At 54.8% G+C, this 20,352-nt stretch overlaps 1 protein-coding gene across 1 annotated transcript in view; it reads right to left on the bottom strand.

Annotated features, from left to right (window-relative positions):
- The window catches only part of LOC136005888 (hydrocephalus-inducing protein-like), a gene marked incomplete at its 5' end in the record, with an annotated part of 47,953 nt that overhangs the window by 7,187 nt on the left and 20,414 nt on the right, over positions 1-20,352 (bottom strand). The window contains 15 exons of the mRNA XM_065663778.1: positions 189-380; positions 468-595; positions 1,444-1,580; positions 2,427-2,602; positions 3,329-3,459; positions 3,919-4,096; positions 4,864-5,001; positions 5,867-6,076; positions 6,785-6,824; positions 9,603-9,916; positions 10,645-10,788; positions 12,465-12,608; positions 14,709-14,949; positions 16,457-16,695; positions 19,514-19,666. Of these exons, the coding sequence (XP_065519850.1) occupies positions 189-380; positions 468-595; positions 1,444-1,580; positions 2,427-2,602; positions 3,329-3,459; positions 3,919-4,096; positions 4,864-5,001; positions 5,867-6,076; positions 6,785-6,824; positions 9,603-9,916; positions 10,645-10,788; positions 12,465-12,608; positions 14,709-14,949; positions 16,457-16,695; positions 19,514-19,666 (2,565 nt within the window). The remainder of the gene's footprint in view (positions 1-188; positions 381-467; positions 596-1,443; positions 1,581-2,426; positions 2,603-3,328; positions 3,460-3,918; positions 4,097-4,863; positions 5,002-5,866; positions 6,077-6,784; positions 6,825-9,602; positions 9,917-10,644; positions 10,789-12,464; positions 12,609-14,708; positions 14,950-16,456; positions 16,696-19,513; positions 19,667-20,352) is intronic.

Genomic DNA, 20,352 nt, shown 5'->3' with positions numbered 1-20,352 from the left:
GAAGATGGCAGAGAAGTGAAGCGTCAGCTAGTGAGCAGGCCCAGGTGAACCAGCCTTGCTCTGTACCCTCAAAAGCTTCCTCAAGCGAGCTGCAGCCCAAGTGCTCAGGCAGCCAGAGGGGCGGGAAAGCCGAGAGGCAAAGAAAACCCAACCGAGAAGTTGTGTGTTACACGTTGTCTGTGCTTTACCTCCTTAACAGCCTCATTCATGCTCATGGACCATTTACAGGGGACCTGGGACGTGTTGTGGAGCTGGATGGTTTCTTCCTGCCACTGCCCACACTGGACAGAGGAGAACTCCAGCCTGTCCCTCGAGAGGCAGAGGGACGGCTCAGCCACAATGGCACGCAGGCGGACCTGGAACGTGGGGCCTCCTCTGACCTAGAGAAGGACAGAGCATCCAGTTGAGAGCCCGGCTGACACTCGCTGCTGTGCCCAACCTGCTGCCTGCCCCACAAGCTGGCCTACCTTGATGGGCAGGAGCACATCCACCTTTCCCAGGGGCACGTTGGCACTTTGTGGGTCGAAGCACACTTCAAATGTCTTGGTCTCACAGCAGGGCAGGCGCTTCACAAGGTCCAGGCACACGCTGAAGCCTGAACACAGGAAAATCAAGCAGCTGAGATACACAAGCAACAGGAAATGGCTCAGAAGCATGGCAAGGCCACAGGGGTGTCCTGGCTGGCAGCTCTGTGAAAGACCCCTTTCCATCTCCAGAGAAGCTGCTCTGCTCCCCTTGTCACTGCCCAAAGCAAAAGGATTTTCACAGCCAGAATCCAGGGGTTGCAGGGTAAAAACGAACCACATTGGTTGAGGAGCTCCGGCAATTCCTTCAGCAGGCATCTCAGGGAAGGACGCATACACCTCTCCAAAGGACAATTTCCAACTAAGATACCAAATGCTGTGGTGTTCCCTGGACAGCGGCTTAGAAGAGACGCCTGGCCACCCGTCACAGACAGCAGTCCCCGTGTGACGGAGCTGCAGCCTTACCCCAAGGCCTCTTTGCGAAGCCTGTTTCGATACGGCACAGGATCCCACAGGCCGTTCAATAAGGCTGAGCAGAAGTGCTCTGGCACTAGGAACTCTAAACAAAGCACTTCCGAACCACAGAGGGTCCATCTGGCTGCAACATAAACCCTCAGAGTGCACAAAGAAACTCCGATGGTGCTCACGGGAGCCAAGAGCAGTAGATGCTGAGAGGCGATCACGCTGATCAGCCCATCTGGCCCCTGCAATGACTTTTTAGGGCAGCCACAGGCAGACCAGGTCTCTGGGCACTGCTCGACAGAATTCAGGCTCTTGAACAGGGCACCGGCCAGAGGGGTACTAAGGAGGAAAAAGCTGCCCAAGGAAGTACTCAAATCTCCCCATGCCCAATGGCTCCAGCTGATGTGGCAGAGACAGCCCCTTCAAGCCCCCGTGAAGCCTCTTTACCACTGGTTACCTGTGTTATACAGGACATATCCATCGGCCTTGAAAGATGCAGGGAAGTGCCCGGTGTTGGTGAGCTTCACCATGTGTGTGTGGATGTCACCGGGAACGACATAGCCAAGGTCCAGGACGTATTCGGGCAGCTCAGCTCTGAAAGGAGGAGGAAGGACACTCTGTAAAGCCCAGCATGGCGTGGGGTGGAGAAGCAAATGGAGTGGATAATTCTGTATCCACTGCTGTGAAAACTCAAGCCAAGCCCAGGAAACCCAAGGCCTGACCTGAGCACCCAGTAATAAGACTTGGCTAAGTCATGGGGAGTGCAGGGCCTAGGATTTATCAGCCACCAACGGGATCTTCGAGTCAGTTTAAAGCGGGTACTGGACACAGTTCCTATGCTGTGAAAAGCCATTGCAGAGAAGTCCACTGCGTCTCCACGGGTCTCAATGAAACTGCTAAGCTGGTGTCCGGCCCAAGCCTGAAACTGCTTCAGGACCTTCTCACAGGATTTCCTTGCAGAGGATACCTCCACTGCTCTGCAGCCAGATCTGTCCCCAAAGCAGCGCTTGAGAGTATCGCGTGCAGTAACCAACACTACAAGATTGCTGTGAAGGTCTTTTTGCAGGCAATCCCACTTGGAAAAGCACATAAGGGATCTGGACCATTCCCTGCTCTTCCTGCTTAGTGGGGTCTGCTTCCCGGCACAAAGACACCGGCTTGGAGATGCCCCTTTCACAGCTGGTCAGCAGGGGTGGTGCCTGTGCTGTCTGCAAGGGCTTGCTGGTCTGCACCCCCTCAGCTCTGAGAACAGAACCCAGCAACTGTGGGGAGTGGAGCACCTCCAGAGCTCAGGGTAGCACTGTGCAAGTGAGGACACCGAGCTGCCCACAGGGAGCACGGCGTAGCTCTCAGCATCAGGCCCTTTCTGAAGTCTTCAGCTATTCCCAACTCTGAGACACAAGGAGCTCTCAGGGGCAGGGCTGCACTGCTGGCTGTTACCCTCGCGGCCCCTGGAGACAGGCTACAGGAGTCCCTACTAACTTGAGAAGCCTCCGATGTACACGCTGGTGAAAGGCAGTGTCCTCCGGGGGACGGGAGGCGAGAGCTTTCTGCTGCTCCAGGGCATGTTCCTCAACCAGCATCTCCTCCATCTGCATCTGCAGCTGAGCATCCCACTGAGGAAAGGAAAGACAGGGGCTGGTTAGCCAAGGTCCTTCCCAAGGCACAAGCTTGTCTCGGGTGGAGGATCCCACCCTGCTCTTGTTGAGAGGGGCGACGGAGTCAGTCTGTCTCACTGGTCGGTGTCTGTGACACTTCCTGCTCTCTCAGGCAGGATCATATCCCCACAGAAATGAACTCCAGTGTCTCTGCCTGCCCAGTTATCAAAGCTGATCTGGACAGACACACAAACAAGCCAGAAACCTTCCAAAGCTCCAAGTATGTCCCTGCCTCCAGTGAGTGCCAAAGCAGCCTGGACAAAAGCTCTCCTGGAAAGGGAACCATGAGAGAGCTGGAGCCTCCTGGAGATACAGAACACAGCACAGCCTCAGGCTGCATTCAGGCTGCTGCTTTACGCTCTGTAAACCTGGCAGAGCTTGGCCGGTGAGCAACAAACCCCCCAGCACCACCCTGTGTGTCCTTCAGAGCACCAGAAACCCAACTGCCCGAGCACAGCTTTCAGCATCTCCCCGGGGTAGTCAGGAGCTGGCGCATCGCCACGAGGGACAACTCCCAGAGGTGGGCAGCCCAAGGGGCACGCTGAGCTGACACACTCCGTGGCCAGGGGTGTGCAGGGAGGTGCCCAGTGCCGGCAGGGCCCTGGGCAGCTGCTGTGGGGCGCAGGGGCTCCAGTGTCTCGCAGGAGGGTGGCACGTGCGGGACAGGGCAGCAGCTCTACTCACCACGGTGCCCGAGTCGTCCACGCGGGGCTCGGCTGCCACAGCCTCCCCCAGAGCAATGGCCTCTTCTCTCTGGCTGCCTTTGTCCAGCTTTTCTTTGGCCTTTAGGAGGATCTTCTCATATTTGGCGTTGCCTGAAAGCACAGGACACCACCCATAGCAGTGGGGCAGCACAAATCCCACGGAAGACGGGAAGCCCCATTCCCCCGACACCCAGACACAAACTGCTCCAGCAATGTAGGGAAAGGAGATCCTGCTGCTTCTCACCCCCACCCGTCTTTCTCGCCACACAGGAGCATCTCAGCCCCACAGCGTGATGCAAACCCAACCCCTGTCAAAATCCCTGCCAGCCTCTATTACAGCTTTCCCAAGCTTTTCTGCCCAGCCATCATCTTCCCAGACCTCTTGGCAAGCTGTGCACGATGGTTCCTGCGGCAAAGCCCACATGGGCTCGTCTGCCAGAGGCTAAAGAAGCAACCAGAGGGCTGACCTTGTCTGACAGCCCTGAAACCTCCAGGCCTGCTCGAGGTGCCTGTGAGCTGCCCTGTGGGCATATGGCATGGGGGAAAGCCGAGCAGACAGGCAGTGCTCACCTTTGATGTTCCTGGGCAGGTCCAAGTGGATCCTGGGAAAGGTCCCCTCTCCTTTCAGGGAGATTTTTTCTGGCTCCAGGTGACCCAGTTGGATCTGGAAAGCCCTGCAGAAGACTCCAGGCACTCCTGGCAGGTAATACACTTTCAGCACTTGCTGCTTGCCAGGTTCAACGTAACCCTGCAGGGCACACAAGAGGGAGGGACGCAGTGTACCAAAGAGGATTCACTGGAGGGATGGCTCACATGACAGACGCGCTGAGAACACAAGACAGGTTCTCATACATAAGGAAACATCAGACATCACCACCTCCAGCTTTCCTGTATCCAAACGCCTGAGTCTCACTGCTCTTCTGCTCACAGGGTTTACCCTCTGCTAGCCAGAGCCAGGCACAACAAACCAAAGCTCTTTCACCAGCTGCTCTGGAAGAACGGAGAAGGGCCTCTGCTTCCAGCAGGGCCAGCAGCTCCTGGCAGCAGCTTGCAGGAGAGGACATCAGCATGTCACCCCTCAGACGGACAGGCACTGAGGAAGGTGGAAGCCACTTGGCCCTTTGGCTTCCTCTTCCCATCGCAAAAGGGCACCAAGACAGGAACACTGCTCCAGCTCTAAGACACCCAGGCAGGATGACAAGCTGCGATGGAGTGATGCTCCAGTGATGGCACAACCAGAGAGCTCAGCACTCAGCTCCAAAGAGCTCCCGGAGCACTCGTGCCTCCCACTGGTGCTTGCTGTAGGACAGCAGAGCCAGCGGCGCCCAAGGACAATCAGGGGCTCCGTTAGGATTCTGCTCGATGGACCTCCTCTGCCTCTGCAACAGTCGCTCACAGCCCTGTGTCTCCTGGCTGGTTTTGGACGGGGCTTGTGTGTTCATTCCCCCTGTTTTCCCCCAAAGCGCTCTCCTGGGCAGCCTGACACAGGCCGGGTGAAGCCCTTGTGCTACTCACCCTGCTGGGCACGACCAGGGGCACGCCAGGCAGAGGGCTGGCTGCAGTGCCTGTGCCGGGGCTCAGCACCACAAAGGCAAATCCCAGCTTCCCGCTGTTTTGCAGGGTCAGCGCTGCTTCCGTGACTTTGTTAAACACCTGAGCAGAGGACAGAAGAGCAGGAAGTTACAGGCACACGTCTGCTGCCAAGAATTTCATTCCTCTTCCATCGGGTTGAAAGCAAAGGAACACAGCCCAGAAGCAGGGAGCGCACAGGAGAGATGGGCACTGGGCTCTCTGGGTTAGCCTGGGCAGCCCGCGGCCACAGGGTACCCTGGGCCCTACACAGGAACAGCTATTTGTGGCAGAGGTGCAATAGCAACCATGGAAAGATCAGTAATAAAGCAAGTAGGGGACACAAGCTCTCTGCACTTGAAGGTGTCACCCAACTGCGAGCTGAAACACAGGAGGAGGCATTGGGGCATTTCAGGAGAAAAGGCACCTGCACACAAGCATTTGTGGGCACAACACAAGCCAAAAGGGAGGGAGAGAGGGAAACGCACACAGGGCCAACAGCTGGAAACAGCTGTGGGGGCTGTAACCGGAAAGAAGTACAGTGAGGGTTATTCAGGGACATTCTATCCGGCTACGGTGACTGGAAGCCCAGGTCAGCTGCCTCCTTGGTTGATGAATCAGGAGCATTAAAAGAGAGCACCTCATTTGGGCTTTAGGAGCAGATCAGCGGATGGATGTCTCAGGGACACATCCCTCTGCAGATCACCACTGGGATCCTGCCTGCCCCAGGAGGCAGCGTTAGTTAGAGGAGGGATTCCCAGCTTTGGGCTGGGCTGGGGTGGAGATGGCCATTAAACGCCAGCTTGGAGGTATCCCCCAAACGTTGGACGTCCAAGCCACAGAGCCAGCGAAGCAGCTGGGAAGGGGGGAGAGCCCTGGACCCGGGTGGGCAGCAGCCCACCGGTCATGCTTGGAGGCAAGGAGCACTGACAAGAGCAGTGTGCGGTACCTGCAGCCCGCAGTCGATCTCGGTGGTGTCCAGGAGGTAGCTGATGCGCGAGGCCTCCCCACGCAGAGCCACCTCGTAGCTCGGGCCTCCCTCCACCCTGCACAGCGCCGTGACCTGGCTGACGGTGTTGGCGTGGCCGAAGAAGGAGAAGGAGACGCGCTGGCTCTGGCCCGGCTGCAGCTCACCGTGCAGTGGCAGGATATCGAAAACCTGCAGGCAGGGAGGAGAGATCCACACGTGGAGCACGGGATTGATGCAGGAGAGCAGCCTCAGCTTGGGCCAAAGGACAGATGTGGCTGCAGGGGCCTCTTCCTCAAACACAGGCAACATCATCCTCATCTCACACTGCAGCCGTTCCACTCACCAACGGAGAGACCATGGGGAAAACCTTCTCCCACAGTCCCAATTAATGCAGTAGCTAATACTCTACATTCATTTGTGGTGTCTCCTGGCAGCAAGAAATTCTCTCTGCTGCAGAACTTGCCTTCAAAAACACCTTTTCCTGCCCTCAGAAGAACACGAGACTGGGAGCTGAGAGCCTGTGGAGCCGGGGGCAGGATCCAGCCCAGCTCCTCGCACTCCTCATGCTTTTCCCTGTCTCTGATTCACATCCTGCTCTCTCCAGATGCTGCAGCAACTGCTGCCGCAGAAAATGCTGCTGCAGCAAATGCTGCTGCAGGAATTTCTTACCCACCACTAGATGAGGACCAAGATGGATAAAGTCCTCCATAACTGCCGCACAAGGAATGTTCTTGACCAGCCCGATAACACCTCCCATGTGGCCTCTCCAATGACCAGTGATGCGCTTGTTATGACATGAGGCCACTCTGGGAGCAGCACCCAGGACACCAGTGGGAGTGGGAGTACGTAACTGCTTGCTACACTGGAAATGTGGAAGTGAGACCGATTCCCACTTACCTCCTCCACACCCAAGGCGAGGGGCTCTGTCTCCATGAACCTGGAAAAAGAACAGACCTTTGCTCAGGGACCTTGCAGTGGGAGGGAGGGAAGTCTGCACAGCAGCTCCTCGGCAGGATGGGGCCCCTGCGGGGGCATCAGTGGTGTGAGCTCAGCAATGAGCTCCAAAACTGGGATGGAGCAGGTCAACGCCTGGCAATGACACTGCTATAGCAGCGCTGCAGGCAGCTGGCAACTGCTTGCCTCCAGATCTGCTATCTCCTGCTGCGTGATTCTGAAGATCCATTCCGTCACTGGAGAAAACACCTTGGTGCAAAGGCTTAGCTCAGCTTTGAGCTCTCAGAGGTCCAAGGGCTGAGGCTTAGGGTTAGTCTGTCTCTAACCACGTGGGTCTACAACAAGAGTAACCACGAGAGATTCGTGCCTCAGAAGTCAGAGAAAGGGCACACGTTGGTCTACACTGCCTATGTCCAGCCACACAGCAACAGTTGGATTGTGTTGCTCATATCACAGAATCACAGAATCCCAAGGGTTGGAAGGGACCTAAAAAGATCATCTAGTCCAACCCCCCTGCAAGAGCAGGGTAACCTACAGTACATCACACAGGAACTTGTCCAGGCGGGCCTTGAATATCTCCAGTGTAGGAGACTCCACAACCCCCCTGGGCAACCTGTTCCAGTGCTCTGTCACTCTTACAGTAAAGGAGTTCTTCCTGACGTTAACGTGGAACTTCCTATGTTCCAGTTTACACCCATTGCCCCTTGTCCTATCACTGGATATCACTGAAAAAAGCCTAGCTCCATCATCCTGACACCTACCCTTTACATATTTGTAAACATTGATGAGGTCACCCCTCAGTCTCCTCTTTTGCAAGCTAAAGAGACCCAGCTCCCTCAGCCTCTCCTCATAAGGGAGATGTTCCACTCCCTTAATCATCTTTGTGGCTCTGCGCTGGACTCCTTCAAGCAATTCCCTGTCCTTCTTGAACAGAGGGGCCCAGAACTGGACGCAATATTCCAGATGCGGCCTCACCAAGGCTGAGTAGAGGGGGAGGAGAACCTCTCTTGACCTACTAACCACTCCCTTTCTAATGCACCCTAAGATGCCATTTGCCTTCTTGGCCACAAGAGCACATTGCTGGCTCATGGTCATCCTCCTATCCACCAGGACCCCCAGGTCCCTTTCCCGTTCACTACTTTCCAGCAGGTCAACCCCCAACCTGTACTGGTACATGGGGTTGTTCTTCCCCAGATGCAAGACTCTACACTTGCCCTTGTTAAATTTCATCAAGTTTCTCCCCGCCCAACTCTCCAGCCTGTCCAGGTCTCGCTGAATGGCAGCACATATGATCACTCTGCCCCAGGTAGCAGCAATGACCAAAGAGCAAGGAGGAAAGAACGGGCTGGACAATTAGAAAGAAAAAAATGTAAACACACAAAGTCTTGTTGAGGCAGAGAAACAGCGTTTTTCTCTCCTGACCAAAATAAACGTGCGCGACTGATCCTGGGAGTCTCTGATGACCAGCTCCAGCAAGGTCCCAGGTAGGGAAAGTTCCAGTCTTTGATCTCCCCTTCATGAGACCTGATGCTTGATTCCCTCCATGTCAGACTGAGTTAGAGCTGATGATTTAGAATACCAACAGTGCTTAGTGTGGACCAGAAATAACATCTGACACGCTGCCCTTCTGCAGGCTCCTAATGAACACTTTGAGTGTTTGGTGGTAACACCTTGGAGACCATCTTCATTTCCAGCTCTGGCACACAGCATCCCATGGTGTCTGCTGAGCGCCCCGGAGTGCCCCAGTGCCCTGGTCGTCTCCCCCAAGCCCTCCTAATAGCCACAGCTCATCTCCAGTTCCCAAGAGGTCACCTCCTCCGAGTCAGATCCCAATTCCCTTCACACAGCTGCTTCTTGATCGTTTCCCTTGTTTGTAATAACAGCGCTTCAGTGCCACGTGGTGAACTTTGCTGCGTTTCCTAGGGCATTACGGAAAACCATTTGCTACCGTCCTTCAAACTGCCCAGAGCAGACTTTTGTGCTATGCAGAGAAGCCGCAGCAGAAGGAACACTAGGAATGTGCTTCTAGATGTGCTTCAGCACCACTACAAGTTTGCTCTTGGCCTTGGAAACCATAGACCACCACTGCATGGTCCTCCTTCCCAGGGATGTCCATACAAGGGCTCCCTCCAGCATCTACAGCTGGACCTAAAGTCACAGCAGAACCTGCCATCCTCACTAAAACTCTACATAGCTCTTCTGTGAATGTGACGTGCAGTTCAAGAGATGAACACTCACTTCAAGGGGCTGTTTGCCTCAGGCCACGAAGATCTGAGAAAGCAGCTTTCTACATCAGCCCTCCTGCCCCCAGGAACCCATACAGGCCTACAGCAAAGCAGAGCAAGGGACTGCGACAGCAGTGTGTCACTCTGATGGCAGTGCCTGGGTAGGATCTTAGTACAAAATGACAACAGATGGGCTTAGCAGGGAAGGACACCTTCTACATCCGCTTCTCCAAGTGCCGAAGCATGGCTTTGCAGCTGCAGAGATAAAGCAGGACTCCAGCTTATGGCTATGTGAAAAGGGTCAGTAGTGTCCTACAGTCCCAGCCTGGCTGGAGAATGCTGTCTCCTTCCCAGCACCAAACCGGCGGAGATCACCTGTTCCCTGAGCACCTTGGCTGAGCACAACTCAGAGGTGTGATTTCCTCAAGGGAAGGTTGAAAACAATTTGGCAGATCAGGCAAATGGCCTCGGGCTTTGCAAACCACAAACAGGACATCAGGAAGAAGAGCTTCCAGGAGAGGGAGAGGTGCGCATACCTCACTGGGTTCACCTGGCTGTCCTTCAGGAATGCCCAGTGGTACTGGACAACCAGTGGGCTGCAGTTGGTCATCTCCATGTAACGCACATCCTTGGTGTCATTCAAGATGCAGCCAAAGTCCACGGCCGTGGTCTGGATCTGGAGATTTGGGAAGTAGACTTCTCCCCGGACGGTGACCTGCTCTTCGTGAGGATGCTCCAGGAACTTGATCTTCAGAGCCTTCTCCGCTGCCCGGATAAGCAAATCCTCCTCATAAGCAGGGTTAAATCCGATGCAGAGTTGAAGTTCCTCCCCTGTCCTCAGCTTCATGGGCTGCAAGGAGATGAAGAGAAAATGTTCAACGTGTGACCCCAACACGGGCTTCTGGCTTCATCCTTCATTTTCTTCACGCTGTCTGACCAAGCACTGCACTTCTTCTGAAGCTGCCTGAGGCTCACGGTTCTGTGCTCTGCACCAATACAAGAGGAAATCCACGTTGGTCTCCTGAATTCTGGAGCCGCAGAAGCCACCTGCTAAACACAACCAAAGCAGCACTCTGGCACCCAGGCCTTCACCCTCTGGAGGAACTCCTTTAGCCTGCAGCACAGCGGTGGCTGCACCTCTGACAACACGTGCACTGCAGAGCCCATGCCCAACACCTTCCGCACACACCAGGGCAGGAGCCAGACAGCAGCTGGAGAAGCCTACCTCAGCCTTCCCAAAGGCAGGGCTGCCCTCAAAGACAGCAAGCTGTTCCCCAGCTTATCTGAGGATGGCTGCTGGAGAGCTGGCATGCCTTCCAGCAGACACCTTTCCTACAGCTTGCCCACAGCTGGGTGCCTGCTCCCTCCTCCCCCTGTCTTCAAGCCAGGAGGTCTCTTCCCGATTCAGATGGCATTCTGTTTCCTTCAGCAGCTCGTTTCACATCTGATTTAGCTTGGGCCACTTTACTGCAGACTCTACAGAACACACTTCCATCATGGAGGACCTCCCAACAGAGACACACCACCACGTTCATCCCTCTTCAAAGCCCAGCAGCAAGAAAGTCCGGGGCTGCTCACCTGAGCATCTGCAGGGAGAGGCTGCTGGTCCGCAGTGCAGATGGAGAAGGGCTGCTCTAAGGCAAGGACCACGCTGAGGGGCAGGGAGCACATGTTCTTTACAGAGAGAGGCTTGTACATCACAGCCAGGACATCACCGGGGTGCTACAGAAACAGGAGACAAGAAAAAATGACCTTGAAGTGGCCATGGACCTCCTCCCCTTCAGACGCATTTCAAATTTTCCAACCCCAAAAGTGCATCCATCTCTATTTACTCTTTTGATTGGTTTCTACCCCTCTGCAAAGTTTGTCCTCCAACTCTAGCAGACGCTTTCGCGTTTAGAACCCACAGCCTTCCCCAGGGGACAGGGAAACAGTCTCGCGTACAGATGAGGGAGCAGCCCCCCAGAGGAGGCAGCTGCTTCAGCAAGATCCAAAACAGAAAGTGAACCCCCTCTGGCTCCAGTTGTGTGTCCTCTCCTGCCCAGAGAGCACACACAGGCACAAGGCACAAGGCCATTTCCACTCCCATACAGTAGTTTCTTACCACCCTATCAGCTCTGCCAGGCCCGCAAGGCAGTGATGCTGCTCAGAGGAGGCAAGCAAGCAGGATATGGCCTGCAGCGGACAGCCTGCAGCAGCCCGAGGTCAGCTTTGAACATTCACGGGCACATGCAGACAGCTCCAAACCTCAACAGTCTGGCCGCAACCTGCTGCCCCTGCTCCACTGACAAGATGTTGCAGCCTCAAAGCTAAGCTCAGCCTAAGCCTTTTCCTCCTGTCCATGCATTGCTCCGCGCTTCCTGCATGGTTTATCTAAACTAGACAGTCTTTGGGAAACTAATTGTGGATGCATTGGCATCCAACTCCTGCAGTGTCGCAGCACGCAACACATGGGAGCATGTGGCATCAAGCAGACCACAGGCAGACATCAGGGGGAGCTGAAAAGCTTCTGATTAGATGTGAACCGCCTGCTCACAGGATTTGTGCTTCTCTGGAAGCCTGGGAAGTGGAGGAGAGACCTGAAACCGCAGAAACTAAATCATGAGCTATCTGCTCTTTTTCAGACACCTCACGCGACGGGGAAAGGTGATGCAGGAGTCGGGATCCAGACACTAAAGGGCACACACGTTGCACTGGTGCTCTCATCGCTGCAGCTGAAGGGCACTCGTGGGTCCTTTGAAGAAGGTGAGGCTTGGGAAAGGCAAAGAGGCAGCACCCATACCGACGGCAGGGAAGGCAAAGAGGCGCAAGAGATGCCAGTTTTTCCTCATCAGCTTGAGGAGTTGACAGGAATCTCAGCTTTTCTCAGCTTCCCTACACGATCGCTGCTCGGACATCACCACACCTTGGAAGATCCTCAAAACCCTGACTACAGACACTGGCATCTCTCTAGAGGGGGGCATGCTCCCCCTCGCCAGAGCAGCTGTAATCTCAGTTCTACCTGGCTCAACTTAGAGAACAGCCTCATCTCTAGCAGCATCCTCACTCCTCTCACCACCACCTCAGGGAGGGTGAGGAGGGATCTGCTCTCCACCTGCAGCCCCAGCACAGCAAGTGGCTCTTCCAAAGCCCACGCTGCTCTCACGGGTCCCACATCTCAGCCCGTGCCCTTGGCTCAGCAGCTCAATTCTGTCTGCACCTCGAGAAGGGCAGAATAGAGCTGCGGAGACTGTCCCCAGCCTCACAGGGGTGAAATAATGATCTCGGCATTCATGACAAAAGCTGGGCCTGGCTCAAGTCAACAGCCAAAGCTCTGTGGACTTGGAGAACTTCCTCCTTAGGACACAGGCACACCCCAGCCACACCAGTCAGTGCCAGGATGCAATGCAGAGACTCACCTTCTCCACCCGGAAAGTGATTTCTCTGCTGGATATTTGCAGAGCAGGAGCAATGAACTCGCACGTGACGTCCACCTGCACGATCAGATTCTTCACTCCCTCCTTGCCCACGATGGCGTGACACAGCAGCTTCTCCTTCACCACCTGCATGCGAGCCACACGGCCCCCAGCGGGTGTTATCAGGGTGTCCACAAAACACACTGCATCTTTGAGCCGCCCACCCACACGCCCCATTACTGCATGAAGTTACAGCCATTGGTCTCCTCAGGAGCCCTCTCTTCTTTATAAGCTGCATCCTCTTTGTTCTGCACTCACGCGTCCCTCGTGTTACAACCCAACCACCACAAAAGGCCCTCAGGAGTCTTGTGCTGCCTACAGCTCTCAGAACAATCCCTGCCCAAACGGTTATTGCTTTGCTTTGTCCCACTGCCAAACAAAATGCTTACCGAAAACTGTAGGAACTCATGAAAAAAAACCAAACCAGACTGTATGAAGGGAAACAGGGGATAGAAGGATCAATGCCAGCAAATCCTCCCTTGCAAGTTTAGTGGAAAGGATCCCTGGGAAAACCCCAAACAGACAGCCTGCCTTCCTAGGATGTACTGTGTCCCCCTAGACCTGCCTGTCAAACAAACCTCCCCAGGAAAGAGATGTCTTCAACCTGGCATGAAAACCCTCTACTTAAGCTGGATGCTCTTACATCCAAGACTTTTCCTGATTCCTCCTCATGGTTTCACTTCCCCACATTCCTCCCTTTTTTCCTCTCTCTTCCCTCTGATAGACCACCACAACCCAACTCCTCCTCAGAGCCTAGAGACGTCAGAATCACCTGTGCTGCACGTGCACCACAGGGTCTTGGGCTTCTAACCAGCCTCAAGAGTATGAAGTTCTCGAGACCTAAGGAAGGTGGAAGACCCAATCCCAGGCTCTTGACTTGGACTGCACGAGCCAGGTAGCCACAGCTGAGCTCACAGATGCCCATTTGGCTTTCCAGGAAGGCACCCTCACCAGTGGCCTGACCATTTCCCTTCTGGTTCCTTCTTCCCTCTTCAGCAAAGCCTCATGGGCTCAGGACTGCACAGGGACAGTCCCATCGGAGTCAACCAGCTGAGGGATCAAGTCTTCCTCAAGCTACCACTCAGGCAATCCTTTAAAACACCTCTCAAACTCTAGCAGCAGCAGGAGCTTAATGCACATTTATTCCCCATTCACTTAAACACTTGTGCCCAGTGCTCCTGGAGCCAGGGAAGGCACACCGGGGTCAGACGGCAGCTCCTCTGCAGAGCTGGATTTCCCCCGGAGAGAAGGGTCCAGGGAGGAGAACACTCAGTGACCCTGCTGAAATCTGCCCCTCTGAGCTGCAACCCAAGGGTGCTGCAAGACCTGCCTGCCCTCGGCACACGGGGGCTGGCTGAGGGAGCGGGGCGAGCGCTGATGGGAATACTGACACAAGTCAAGCTCTCAGTTCTAATGATCCCTGGAACACTTTCCCATGTGGACGGACATCATTCGGATCATTAGAGCTGGCACACTGGGTTCATTTCTCTCGTCCCGGTCTCCGGGCCGGACAAGCTCCCGGCCCGTGTCTGTCTACAGAGGAAAATCAATGCTGCTCCCAGACACTCCCTACCTTCCTGGGTGTTTTGTTTCACTCGCTGCTTCCCCACACAGACAACTGGCCATTTCTTTAGTTACTTTCTGCCTGGGCTCCCAGTCTACCTCTAACTTTAAGGCCAGCTGAGAAAACTGGGGCTGCTCAGCCTGGAGAAGAGAAACCGCGGGGAGACCTCAGAGCAGCCTTCCACTAGCTGAACGGGGCCTACAAGGATGCCGGACACGGACTCTTCTCAGGGACTGCAGCAACAGGACAAGGGGTAATGGACTTAAACTCAAACAGGGCGAGTTCAGGTTAGATACAAGGAAGAGGTTCTTCACTGTGAGGATGGTGAGGCACTGGCACAGGTTGCCAAAGCAGTGGTGAATGCTCCATCCCTGGCAGGGTACAAGGCCATGCTGGACAGAGCCTGGGGCGACAGTGCCTTCAGGCCATGTTTTGCTACCACCAAGTTGGCTTTATGGTAGCCATGGAACTCAAAAAGCCTCAGCAACTGATGGTGGCGAGCATGGAAAGCAACTGGTGCTGCCACGGTAACTTATGGCAGGAAACCAGGTTCTCAGAAGCACTTGCCCATTTGCTCAGGCAAATGTCAAGGGGCTGCAGAAATGCCCTGATGCAGAACTCACCTGGGGGGTGCTGCAGGAGCCTTTCAGCACCACCTCCGCTGTCTGGCCGGGCATCAGCTCCGTCCTCAGTGGCTGAAGCTTCAGCACGGGGCCACAGGAGGAAACCTTGCCCTTGCTCTTACTGATGCGAGGGAGACGCTTGCGCTGCTTAAGTGTGGTGCCACCTTCTGTGGTCCAATAGAGCAGATGGGTGCGTCGTCCTTTGTTTGTCATCTTGAAGCGGTAACAGCAGGGATCCAGGCTAGAGGAGAAGCAGAGACACAAAATGGCAGGGGAGCTGCTATTTGCCACTGGTCACCCAGCTTCAGCACCCTGAGGGCACGACCTGACTGCACACTCGGCTTCACCAAAAGCCAGACCTTGGCTGCCCCTAGGTTTGTCACCATCCAGCAGCTGCTCTGCTGGCACCCTTCCAGCAAGGAAGAGCTTCGTAAAGAGCCGGCCCCACATGCAAGTAGCTGGAGGAACAGCCTCGCTGCCACTCCACCTTCCCCTTGGGAGCTGTTGTTCATGCCTCTGAGGCGTCTCGTAGGGAGCATCCAACCCTCATTGCCCCCAACGTACCACCCTCTGGTGGCGGCTCTGCAGCCGACAGCAATGGCAACAGCTCCAAACTGATCCCGCGGGCAATGACATAAAGGGGGGCAGAAGACAACTACATGAATCACATGGACACTGTCCCCTCCATTGTGCAGCCAGCTTGTGGCTGCACTGAGCACAGGAAACTCTGGACAAGCACCAGCCTCCCTGCGATGTCCCTGCGTACGTGGAGGGCTCGTGGGTGCGTATTTTACCTCTCCAAATCTATCCCAAGTACTTAAGGTAGGATTAAGCTGCTCTTTCTACCCCAAGAATTCAGGTATCGGAGCACCACGGACCCTCTTTGCAGCCACAGAAAGGAAGAGCCACCCCAAGAAGACTGTTCTTCTCTGAGGAGGTCTCCAACACAAGGCAAACAGCACTTTTTTCCTCCTGTCTCCAAGAACATGACTGGTTTCAGACACACACGTTGGGACCACTGAATCCTCTCCTTCCAGCTCACCAATTTCAATCGAGACTCTTCATTTATCCCACTCCACCTCAGCAGACTTCCACACTTCCACACTTCCTCCCCCTTCCAGAGCTGGTCCTGCATCCACACTCGCTTGCCCGTGCCTCGGGAAGCAGGCAGGAGAAACCAGGGAAGAGCCACCACGTCTAATAAAGAGCAACCGGGCACGGAGTGGGGGAGAGGAGCCAAGTGGGGGATGACACAGGGCAAAGAAATTCTGCTGCTCCTCCAGGGCTCCTGGCCAGAGGGGAAATAAACCAGCGCCATTCATTCAGTCGAGGAGCTGCTAACAAGCTACTGCCCAGGCTTGCTGCTGCTCTGAGATCTTACTCCAGACGGAATGGCAAAGCAAGCAATATCACTGCAGAGAGAAACATGTCTGTACTTGTAAGGCAGCATTTCTCAGCTGGAGGCTTCCAGGACCTGCTCTCTTCCTCCAAATCTTTGTTTGATAAAGTGAGGAGACAAATGGATTATGACTAAAGACAATTCAGCAACAACTTAGCAACTGCTCTCCAGCTCGGTGGCTTTCAGAGTACCTACTGACTTGCAGATGGCCATAAAATGTTTCCAAAGGAAGCCCTGTGGCTTCAGGGAAGCAGAGCCAGGACTGTGAGCACTGAAGAAGCTTGAGGGACTGCAGCAGAACTCCTCCTTGCTGAGCCCATGGGGAAGTGGGAGCTGAGAGATTCCCTACCTGAAGCAGGGCGCCAGGTTGAGCTCCGGGCCAAAGGGTTTGTCAATGACAATCGTGGTGCCAACGCCAACAGCCTGGACGGGGATGACGTAGGCACGACTGTTCTCAATGAACAGCACCACCTCGTCCTTGAATTGCTCCGTGTCATCCAAGTTTGCAGTGACAGCCAGAGACACCTCGGCCTTGGCAGGGATCACTCCCTGACTGGGTCCAACGGTCCAGCACGAGTCTGCACCAGCCTGGAAGACAAACAACACTCATTTAGGACGGAAACCACGGACCTGGCTGCCACCAGCCAAGGCCTGCCCAGGCAACACGTTCACACCGAGCCAGTGGGTGTGAAGATTCCACTGACATTCATGTACAGCTTCTCTGGCTCGTGCTGACACAGGGCAGCTCGCCTGGAAAGGAGCCCTGAGAGCTCCGCTCCAAACGTGAATCTGAGAGTCTGCTCCCTGACAAAGCTCATTTATCAAAGCTTGGCAACAAGCCCGCCAGAAAATTGTACCCCAGAAACTATTCCTGAGGAATGAGGATGGGGGTCTCGACGGAGCCAGACCTTCAACTCCCTGGCGTGACTCAGCACAGCCCTGCTGGGCCCGCCCAGGCCAACAGCCCACGCCAACAGCCCAGGCCAGGGGAGGACGATTTGCATCCTCTCCTCATTCTTTCAGTCAGCATCTGCTCTGGCTCCAAGGGGCAGCACCGTGCACTGCTGAACAGGAGACCTGCCAGGGCCACAAGGCTCTGCCGAGACACATTCCCTTGGGTTTCTAGGTCAGCTTCTGCCTGCCCCCAATCCAGCCTGTGTCTCAGAGACAAGAAACCTCTTGGAGCCACGCTACAAAATACCCCCACTTTCAAGACAAATACCCAACCTCTGATAACATCTCTGCTACTTGCTTATCCTTGAGTGCGCCGCAAAATGATGCCGTAGCTGCATGCACTGCATGCACAAAGACAGTGGCTATTTCTGACCCTATAGCAGCTTCTTGTACTATTGGGCATCAGAGCTCCTGAGTAACCAGTAAGGGCTGGGATCCACCACTTCAGAAGTTCACCACGATAATCAGAATCTTATCCCAGCACAGACGTCCATCGTGAATGAAAGCTTCCACAATCTGGTTACAATGGACACCAGTGTGCAGCTGACGGATGGAGGGAGGGAAGGAGAGAGGGAGGAAGGGACGGATAGCTGCCCCAAGGGATGACTGAGGAGACACCACAATCAGCTCTCTTGAATCTGTTTACAGATGAGTCACTGAAGTGATCTGGTCACTCTGGCCTTGCACAAGTGACAGAGGAAGCAGAACTCCACGTTACAAATGCAGCTGCACTTGATCAAGCCGTAGCTCTAGCGAGAGCCGTAGCTCTAACAACAGCATTCCCATTCCCATAGCTCTAACAACAGCATTCCCATTCTCAGTCAGGCTGAGTCACTGTCCTCGTAGGGCTGCTCATGAAGGGGAAATAAACCCCGTCCTGCACCAGCTGGCTGCAGAGCCTTGTCCCAGGTGGTTCAGCATTCCCGGTGGGGGGGACCCTCTGTTCTTCATTTCAAAGCTGCTCCTTATCCACACAAACAGCCAGTGGCAGGAAACAGCCCAAAAGCACCCCGAGCCCTGCAGGAGGCGGAGATCAGAGCCTGAGGCTGGCTACATGCTCCTGCCAACAACCGGCCTCCTCCTGCCTCCTCAGCATCAGCATCTCCTCAGCACAAGCACGGGGACCACTGTGGTTTAGCCTCTGCCCCGAGCACCGTCAACGGGATGTTTTACGGGATCAAGGGGCAGAGCTTGTCTCCATTTGTGCTCCCTGTCCACAGCTCACCCCTCCATGATCGCATCTGCCCTCCCTGCCAGGCTAGGGAGGCCAGGGACACCACTCTGCGCATCGCGGCTCTCCAGGCCACGGCTACGGCTTGCCCAGCTGCTGCCAAGCGCAACATTTAAGAACCAAACTGCTCCTGCTTTGCCTTTGGGAAAAGCTCTCAGCTTGCTTCTAGAAGCACAGCTGTCTTGAAGACTTCTAACCCTCTGTAATTCAGTTGCCAATAGGCACAGCGCAACAGGACATGTTTGCTTTCCCCTGACGAGCAGAGTAACAATTGCTTTGCTTACCAGCAAGTAAGAAAGGGCACTGAAGGAGGCAGCTGCTGAGGGCACTGGGGTGCTTGCTCTTTGCAGAGGTCAAAAGCAGATTTTTATGGTGCGGACAAAGCAAGCTGCCTGCGAATCCCCCACTTTGAGGTTCTATTTAACCCCCAAACGCCTGGAAAAGCAGCAGGAGGGAAATTCAGCCCCCTCCTCCTTGCCCAGGGGGCTGAGCCTGTGCTCTCACACCCTGCTGGATGCCTCATGCGCAGACACAACCAAGTCCCCAGCCACAGGCCTGCGTGAAGCGGCTCCAGAACTTCAACAACCCAGCCTGCAGAAGAACAAACCTCCTCTCAAGCCCCTCACAGACGCCCCTCCGGTGGGGAGCACCCCCCAGACCCAGCACACGAGCCCTTCCTGGCTGCATCAGCCCCTGTCAGAAGACCCCACAACCTCCTTCTGCTCCGCAGCCTGTTCCACCCTGCCGCCTCCAGGAATTAAACAGCCTCTTTCTGCAGCCACATGCTCTACAATGTTACAGAGCACACAGGCTCTGCAGGTACACAACCCTTACAAGTCTGCTTCTGGGCAACAACCCAGCTGGTTTGACCCCCGAGGAGGTGTGAAACCCACTTCACCCTAAGCGCCTTGAGGACAGACCTCTCAGTTCCAAAAACAAAGACTCTCACAGCTAAACGCCTTCCACAAAATAAAGGGAGAACTTGCAGAAATGAACTCCTTTCTGCTCAAACATCTCTGCAAACTCTGTTTTACTGACGGGTGCCCCAGCTACAAGTGCCCCCGGAGCCAGGCTCCTCTTGCTGCACTCGGATGGAACATCTGGCTTTCTCTCTCAGACACATCTCAGTGACGTGGAAATGTTGCATAGAAATAAGTGCTCCAGTCACAGGCTGCTATGGGCCACTCACTTGCTCTGGAAAACAGCCCCAGCGACACTTACCATCTTTGCCGAGAAGGATGCGGGGATGACAGACTGATTGGAGAGGTGAAGGGTCCGGGAAGCATCTTGTAGAACTTGGATGCTGCCAAAATTTATCTCACTTGGGTGCACGTGGACAACTGGTCCTTCTCCAGTGCTCAATAAATGGATTTCCTGCTCCAGGAGGCAGGCAGGAAAGAGAAAAAAACAACAGGGAAGGTTTAGAATGACTGGACAGCTCTAAGGGGGCTCGTAGGCTGAGGGAATTCTGACTGTTTGAAGCTGTCAGGGTTGCGAGGCTGAAACAGGAAGGCTGGAGCAAAGGTGGCACCTGGAGTGGTCCCTGCGGATCTGAAAGCCACAAGATCCCATTAGGAGGGGATACAGAACCCCCATCTCCCACGCATGCTTTTCACACCTCCTCCATGCTGTCAGCTCTCCTTCCGCTACCCTGCGCCTACGCCTGCTCCTTGTACTGCTCCATCATGCCATAAACCACCCTCCCTGACTGCTGCGGCTGCACAGCCACACTGCACAGGAACTTCTTCAACCTTCCCAAAGCTTCTCCTGTGAAAACCAGTAGAGGCTGGAAGCAAAGCTCTTCTCAGCAGAGATCATGCAAGTTAGTTGCCTCTCATTTGTGCTTGTGTGCATTCCTGGTATTACTTCTTTATTGCACCAAGACATTCATTATTAATTGCATCATTCGAGCAGTGTTTTTTTCTGCTGACAGCCTGAGACCCAAAAGTTTGTTCCTGCAGAAGGGGCACAAACTAGCGGAGGAGGAATGTGGATCCTTTTGCTAAACCCCCTTCTCACATCACTAAAACCAATGAGAATTTATCCAGTCTGGCGGGATT

This window comes from Lathamus discolor, chromosome Z, assembly GCF_037157495.1.
Source record: "Lathamus discolor isolate bLatDis1 chromosome Z, bLatDis1.hap1, whole genome shotgun sequence".
Classification (NCBI taxonomy): Eukaryota; Metazoa; Chordata; class Aves; order Psittaciformes; family Psittacidae; genus Lathamus; species Lathamus discolor.
The sequence above is the reverse complement of the archived record's forward strand: the minus strand, read 5'-3'. Positions and strand labels throughout refer to the sequence as shown.